The sequence below is a fragment of the Microtus ochrogaster genome, chromosome 15 (assembly GCF_000317375.1).
Source record: "Microtus ochrogaster isolate Prairie Vole_2 chromosome 15, MicOch1.0, whole genome shotgun sequence".
NCBI classification, from domain to species: Eukaryota; Metazoa; Chordata; class Mammalia; order Rodentia; family Cricetidae; genus Microtus; species Microtus ochrogaster.
This window is the reverse complement of record NC_022017.1, coordinates 12026355-12034269: the sequence shown is the minus strand read 5'-3', so window position 1 is coordinate 12034269 and position 7915 is coordinate 12026355. Positions and strand designations below refer to the sequence as shown.

General features: G+C 51.9%; 2 protein-coding genes across 2 annotated transcripts in view; both read left to right on the top strand.

The window, feature by feature from the left end:
* The first annotated feature begins 378 nt into the window (after positions 1-378).
* Positions 379-7661, top strand: LOC101986753 (apolipoprotein L3-like). The gene is made up of 4 exons (XM_005354153.2): positions 379-440; positions 3503-3591; positions 4666-4792; positions 6322-7661. Exons 2-4 carry the CDS (start codon positions 3579-3581, stop codon positions 7214-7216), a joined length of 1035 nt encoding a protein of 344 aa, XP_005354210.1. The 5' UTR covers positions 379-440; positions 3503-3578; the 3' UTR covers positions 7217-7661.
* The window catches only part of LOC106143710 (apolipoprotein L3-like), a 21231-nt gene continuing 13696 nt past the window's right edge, over positions 381-7915 (top strand). Inside the window, exon 1 of the mRNA XM_005354151.2 lies at positions 381-440. The gene's annotated coding sequence lies outside the window, so the exon portion shown is untranslated. The remainder of the gene's footprint in view (positions 441-7915) is intronic.

Here is a 7915-nt window from a genome sequence, read left to right as displayed (position 1 = left end):
TGCACTGTGCCTGCCACCATCAGCAGCGCTGTCCTCTTCAAATATCTGGGACAGGGACATTCTGCTGAAGTGCAGTAGGGGATGGGAAGGGGGTTGCTAGGGCATGAGGAGGCTTGGCAGAGCAGCAAGGGGCTGGGGGTGATCTGTGGAGGGCTCCCCACTCCGTGGTGGTGTGTCTTCCCACCATGGGAGTGTTGAGCTGAGGTCACTCTGCTGACTCAGCAAGGTGGGCGGGGCTATGGGTGGCACCCTCCAAGTGTCCATTCCAGTGTGTTGATTGGATCAGGGTTGCTCAGGTGAAACTTTCGCTTTCCACTTCCCAGCTGAGTTCATCAGGCCAGAGCTGCTGCTCCTTCTGACTCAGATGTGCAGCTGTGACTGGATCTACACAGCCTAGGCCATCTGGGTCCTGACAAACTCATCCCTGCAGAGACTCCTTGGTAAGCTGAGCCTCCTTGGCTGTCTGCCCCCTCATCCTCACAGGTTTACCTGGGAAATGAGGGATAATTGCCTCATTGTAGGGATGAACCCAGGGAACTCAGGCATCATCGCCAGCCCAGAGTTCAGAAGAACCTGCAGCCAGGTTGGCATCTGGATCTTTCTCTCTGCACTAAACACAAGAAAGGATGGGCAAACCCTCAGATGGGGTCAGCATGTGGTCTGGGGCTCAGCTCAGGGGCTAGGATGCCTAGGGGTCCAGACAGCAGACTCCTGACAGAAAGCAGATTCTGGGTGTCCAGCAGCTGGGGAAATGGAGAAACTGAAGGGTTTGGAGGAAGGCAGGAGACTCAGAACTCACTGGTCCTTGAGAGCATCTGACGGTGGACCAGGACTGTGGCTGCCTAGACCAGCTGGGGACAAATGCTGATTTGGAGATACAGGAAGCCCGGAGATTGTGCCACCAACTGTCTCTGAGTGTGTATGTATGCCATGCCATGGGGAAACTGAGGACCTAGGGAGTTGCTTTTGCTGAGGAGTCTTTGAAGAGGCTGAGCAGGTGGGTCACAGGCCCGCCTCCCCTGGACATCCTCTGACCTCTGTCCAGTCCATAGGGGATGGAGGAGAGAGAAATGGTTCCCTGTGTATTAGCTGGGGGAGGGCGTCAGTGTTGGGGCAGGAAAGGAAAATGTGAACAATCAGGTAAACAACTCACTGAACTGTGTGTTAACCACAAGGTCAAAGATCAGATTTCAGGTGTGTGTTGAGGGAGGGGGTTTAGTCCTGTATGACTGTTGTCGAGGAGAATGTTCTAGAAACATTGGGAAGATAAAATGAGGGGAGGAGGAGGAAGAAGAAGAAAAAAATTAAAAAGCAATTACTCATTATCTTTTAATGACGCCATGTCCTCAGAGATTAGTGACTCTATGTCCAATAAATGTCCCCCAGAGCCCAGATCAGGGGCACTGTGGGCTCAATAGGACAGTACCCACTTAGATGGTTCTGGAACCAGCATTGGGCTACTACGGGGATCATGGCTGACACTGGTGCTGGACCAAGACTAATGGAGAGAGGGGCCCAGGAAAACACTGTGTTCAGTCCACAGAGGGAATGCAGAAGCCAGCCAGAAAGAGGAGGCCTGGGAGACTTCAGTGGGTGGAGGATGCAGGCATCTTATGGGGAGGAACAGCCCAATACAGGCCTGAAAAAAAAAAACTGGAAGTTGTTTGAGGAGATTAGGAGAAGAGCCTGCATCAGGCTGGGGACCTCTGTGATAGGTTCAAGGTCCTGAACCGGACCCTGGGAGAGAATTAAGGATTCTCTCAGAGAGGAGCATGCTGTCCTCACCCCTTCTGCCCAAGTGAAGAAGTCAGTAGACACCAGGAGATGCTGTTTTGAGAGCTCGAGCACTGATGGAGGACACAGGCTCTCAGCCTGGGACTTCAGTCGGCCAGGAGCAGAAAAGGACAGGCTCACCCTCACATTTCCTGGGACATAACGAGGGAGTCACTCATCCAAGAAGGCTCACTGTCCTGCTGGCCAGATGGAGGGCTTAATACAGGTAGAGCAAGACAAAATTTTATATATTTCTTCATTTTTGTGGTACAGGGCTTCAATCCCAGGGCCTAGGGCCTGCCTGGCAAGAACTCTACCGCTGAGTCATCTCTCCTGCCCAGACTCACACAAAACTATAAGATGCATGGTGCAGACACTTCACCAATGCTTACTGTCGCCCGAATTTCCTACTTTTCAGCTGACAGCCTCTGAGGTCCTGTACCTGTGAGGCAGGAGGGAAGTGGTAGGGACTGCATGTCTTCCACACACCGTGCCTTTAGCAGGTGCCCCAAGAAACCCCTCCGGATCCTTCTTGTGCCTTGTTGGTCAGGACCAAGTCACTTAGTCACTGTGTTATTGACCTCAAGTCTGAGAAAAACCAATTCTGTGTGGAGGACAGTGGGGGCAGGGGGTGGAGGTGGCTATTACACACAGTAGGAAGTCAGAGATGCCATCTTCCTGGGAACACCCCATGCTGCTAAGGCTTCATAGAGAAGAGAACCTTTGGCTATCCAGGTAGGGACACCTCACAGCTTTCTTCCAAGAGACAGAAGTGACTTATCTCTGTGAAGTTGATGTCCTCCAGCCCAAGGACCCAGGGACACATCTGTCATTCAGTGGAATGGTTGTTCCCAGTGGTGCAGAGGGTTCACCACAGAGGCTGGAGGGAGGGTAGATAGACCCTTCATTAGGATCTAGGCTGCGGGTGGGTGGTGCTAGCGGGAGTGTCTGGATGTAGGTGGAGAAGGTGAGGGCCAGCTGTGCCATGGAATCTCTCCGTATCCTGTATAAGGAGACCTGAGAAAGGACCCACCAAGGTGTACTTGACCAGGAAGGGACTTCATTTTTTCTGCCATGGCACAGGGACTCGATGTGGCCATGTGACAGAAACACAGTACCTGCAAGGATGCAATTTACAAGAGAGATACTTACTGAGCTCCCTGGAGGAGGCTGGGATGTCTCAGAGCATGGCCCAGGCCTCAACTTTAGTTTTTGACAGGATATTCTTATTACACCAAAACAAGATGTCATCACAGAGTAGGATAGAGTAAGAATGCAGACTCCATACTCTCTGCCTCTTCTCAGAGTCCTAAGCCCCAGCCTGGCTGCTCAGGCCCCTGAAGCAGAGCCGCTCTGTCGATGGTAGCTGGCATTGCTCAAACACAGTTCCCACCCACGAGTAGTCGCCAGAATGTTCTTCCCTCTCTCCACTTTCTGTCTTGATCTGAATGTTTTTCACAACTGTGTCCTCAGTGTGTCACACTTCCCTTGGAACCCACAGGACAGTAGGCTTCTTCCCAGGCTGGGGCGAGGGAGAAAGGAGGCAGCCAGAAGCCTGGTTTCGTTAAATAGTAGCTGTGTGATTCAGGGAAAGACTGAGCTCTGTGAATTAAGTCACTTTGACTCTTGGCAGCCACCCTGAAGGGGACCGTGGAACAACGAGAGATGTGGTCACCCACCTTTCCTACAGTTATCCCCACTTTAGCCCAACTGTGTTTCTTCTTCCTAGAGCCGGGACATCCAGTGAGCTGTCAGGAAAATCCCTCACTGATCCTGTGACGGGTGACCAGGATCCAGAAGCACTCATGGCCTCTAGAGGTAGGCATGACCCTCAACCTTGCTGCCCTCTGCTCTTATCTGCACACCAGATAAGAATGAGGCCACCAGGGTGTGTGCCCTAGCTCTAAGTCTCTAGGGATCCATGTCCTAGCCCTGTATGGGGACATATGAGGGGTTACTTTCCGTCCACCTGTCCTCTCTGCTGTGACCAGGCAAGCCTAAAGATGCAGAGGACAGCAGGGCATGTGGCGCCATCACACCTCCCAAAGTCAGCGTGGTTCACCGACGTGGTAGACTGATTGTGTAGTTTCCAAACATCCAGAGAGGGCAGAGCTCCCATTGGGGAAGAAATACTTCTGCAGTCTCGTCCAAAGCAGGTCATCATTGGCTCTGTAATCTACTTAAACATATTCATTATGAATATAAGATAACTCCAAAAACAATACCTTGCTGTGTTCAACACACTCTGATATCATTTCTATTCCATTTTCCAATATTGCACTTTGACCCAATAAACTGGTGTCAGAGGCAGAGAAAGTCACCTTTGGAGGCACAGGTACCACAGTGTTTGATGTGGCAGATGCACAAGGTGAATGCAAACCAGCCCTGAAGTTTCCCCTTCCCCAGTGACACCTCCATATATACCTCCTTCCCACGACATGTCTCACAATACCACAGACAGATGGAGAACAAAAGTCTGTCTTTCCTCTCAGCTCTGGACGCCAATGTAAATGAGGCTCTCTGCTTGGTTTGCAGTGGGAGCAGGCTCACTGTAAGTACAGAAGCCTCTGCTGCTGTGTTTGTATGAAAAGTAACAGAAGGGAGAGGGAGAAAAAGAGAGAGGAAAGGAGGGAGTTCTCCGGGGTGTATTAGGGACTCGGTTTATATTGCTTCATTGCAATGGCTTCACTCCATGTAGACTCTACCTATAAATATAGACACAGGGCCTCACGCCTACTGCATAGAAACCGAAGGACACAACACCACAACACTGGTGACTCCATCAGCAGAACGGCATGTGACAAACGCTCATGGCATGACACTAAGAACCTTGTTCTCCACGCCACCTCAGCCCCTCTGACTTGTCTCTAACTCATTCTTTGTCTCACGTAGAGAGCAGACTCTTCACCGGTGAAGCCCCTGGGCACCTCCAGAACACGGCAGACAGAGGTGGCCTGCATCGCCTGATGACCGAAGATGGAGCCTGGGAGGCATTTGTATCCAAGGCCAAGTTGCCCAGGTTACCTCTCTGGGATGCCCCAGCACTGCCCCCAAACCCCTCATGACAGGATCTCCTGGGCAGGCACACACACTTCAGACAGTCCCAGGAGATGGAGTCGAGGGCATCCCTCAACAATCCTCGGAAACAACTCTAACACGCTGTCCCTGGCAAGCAGCTACATCGGATTGAGGGGACATGGTACCCACAGGGGAAGGATCAATTCATTTTTGATTAGTGGATTGTAGCATGTAAGACTTGTGTAATACATGGGCACGGACATGCGTGTCAAGGTCAGATAGCATTATTCTTTACTACTAATTTGGCTGAACTTGGGCAGAGCCAAAGAAACACATGGATTGGTAACAGCTGCTAAGCCTATGCTTAAGACTGGGAGACAGCTGCTGCTGACCACCTCGCACATGTGGTACCAAACTCCTGGTCACAGTCTGCCAGGAAAAGTCATGTTCAGCCACCCCTTCTCGATAAACCAACCAGAATAGCCAAATTGGTTGTAAAGCGGGTAACGGTCATATGGGAAAGAGGGAGACCAGGGTACAGTGTCTCCTTAGGTCTGTCTTTGGGTCCTGAGTGAGATTAAACTCTGAATAGGATGCAGAGATGTGAACTTGGAAGTAGTCCTGGTCAAAGACTGGTCTGGTCTTCGGAATCTTCCAGATTCGGGATGCTCAAGTTAGATGGTCTCGCGGCTGAAGTGCTCAGGTGAACACACCTGTCTGGCAGCCAGGGCTGTAGAGGACATTCCAGCAGCTGAGGGGAATGAGAAATCTTGTCTTTGGGGAAAACGGTGTCTCTGCAGCACACAAAGAGTCCGTGAATGAAGGGGGCATTGATGTCATTCGGGGTTCTGTGTTCATCTGCAGACTCCCCTCAGCACACACACGGTGGTGGTGCTAGTGGCAATGAGTCAACCCTCAGCACATCTGTCTGGAGGTGATGGCGTTTACCTGGTATTTAAGCACAATTTTGCAATGTCCACCGCTACCTCGCCTTTCAGGTTGACTGCGATGAGACATGTGCAAGCATGTGTGTGTTCATGTGTGTGAGGTGTGCACAAGCACACGGAGAGGTCAGAGGTCAGAGGAGAGCCTCAGCTCTACCTTAGGGACTGTCCTTGTTTTTGAGGCAGAGTTTCTCACTGGACTCTCGTTTGCCAAGTAGCCTGGACGACATGGCCAGTGAGCCCCAGGGTCCACCTGTCTCTGCCTCCCCAGCACCGAGATTACAAAGCCATCCCCGGGGTCCGGCTCTTTTTACTGCTGTTTGAGGGATGGGACTCCAGCTTGCATACTCACACGGCAAGCTCCTTCCCCACTGAGTGTCTCTCCAGCCCTTATGGTGACTCCCCCCTAATAAGGACAACAAAGTTTGTCTTTGAAATACCTAATATCACCCACCAAAGTGGAACTTGCACACCTTTAGAGTTCCTGTTGGGTGGTGACTGGACACATAACTGCAGGGGGCTGTGACCGCCTGTTTTACACAGACGAGAGGCATCTTTCTCATGCACTTGACCTCCGCTCTTACAGGGACAAGGCAGTGGCCCTTCACAAAGTGCTGAGGGACCTGACAGCACTCTCAGCCCTAGAAGACAGAGACAGACTTCAGAAAGACTTGCAGGGCAGGAAGAGGTTTCTGAAAGCATTTCGTCACCTGAAGGCAGAGGTGGAGGAACACATCAGGCAGCTCCACGCCCTGGCTGACCATGCTGAGGAGGTACACAAAGGCTGCACCATCTCCAACGTAGTGGCTGACTCCTTCAGCACCTTCTCCGACATGCTGGACCTCTTTGGTCTGTTTCTGGCACCAGTGACAGCAGAGGGAAGTCTGATGCTCTCTGCCACTGGCTTGGGGCTGGGGGTAGCAGCTACCGTGACTAATGTTGCTACTTCCATCGTGGAGGAAGCAAGCAGGTTTTCGGATGAAGTGAAAACCGGTCACCATAATTCAACTGGCATGGATGTGTTGGAGGCTGGAGCAGCCGTGGCCAGGATTGCCAGCAAGTTCCCTCAGGCTGCCAGAGATATCACCGAAGATCTTGAAGCCCTTGAGCGACACATGGATGCCCTCAGGCTGGTAAGAGCCAACCCTCGCTTAGAAGAAGATGCCAGGATCCTCGCTAAAACAGGAAAGATCCCCAACCAGCGTGCTAGACAGGTGAGGGCCACCTTGAAAGGAACCCCTCTGGCGATGAGCAATGAAGCCCGCCTCAAGAGGGCCACCGCTGCAGGTGTGTCTCTCTTGCAAGATGTGGACAGCCTTGTGAAGACATCAAAGCATCTGTACAAAGGGGCACAGTCAGAGTCCGCTGAAGCTCTCAGGGAGCTGGCTGAAGAGCTGGAGAAGACAATGGGGAAGCTCGAAAAATTCTACACCACTCTGCTTATCTCCCAATTAGTCTCCCCATCCCCCAAAAGATGCTGAGGTCAGAGGATAGGAACTGAACAGATTTGGGGACTGTGGAGACACTGTTAGAGGGGAATAAGAGTCCAGCCAAGTCCTTGGGACAGAGACGCGGGCCTATGGCTGATCATGGAAGGTTCATGTGCAAAGCAGTGGGTTAAGTGTGTCCAACTGGAGCCTGAGACAGGGACCAGAGGAGGTGACAGGGAGGGATTGGAGAGAACGGCCTCTGGACGAAACATGGAAGAAGCCAGTTATCACAGAGACTGGAAAGCCCTCCCCATCTCGGCTACCGGAAACAAAGCATGAGAAAGAAGTCACATAACACAAACCCAAGACAAGATGTGTGCTATGTAGATAAGCCATGAGCCCCCAGCCCTGTGCTTTGGAGCCTGTGCCTTCCCCAGCTCCCCAGTCCATTCCCGTCCTCAGGCATGTCTTCGTGCCCTAAATAAACTGCTCCTGCTGTAACAACCTCACTGTGTGTATTTGTCCTGGGGCATAAGAACCTGGAAGATTCGGGAGGTATCCTAGCTCTCTGTGTTTCCTCTAACAGCTGGTGAGCTGGTCAGGGGTTAAACACAAAGGTTCCTGAACTCGTCATTAGCAAGGACACCAGGTGCAAGTGCTGTTCCCTCCTTCCAGAAGCTCAGGGACTCCAAGGAAATCTCCCTCAGGTGGCTCCATGTATGGGAACACTCCTCTCCTCCCACCTCTCCC

Bases quoted from the DNA above. Each gene is read 5' to 3' on its own strand.
- LOC101986753 (XM_005354153.2), top strand. The intron at 4,793-6,321 runs GTTACCTCTCTG...CCGCTCTTACAG, and splicing joins TCCAAGGCCAAGTTGCCCAG to GGACAAGGCAGTGGCCCTTC.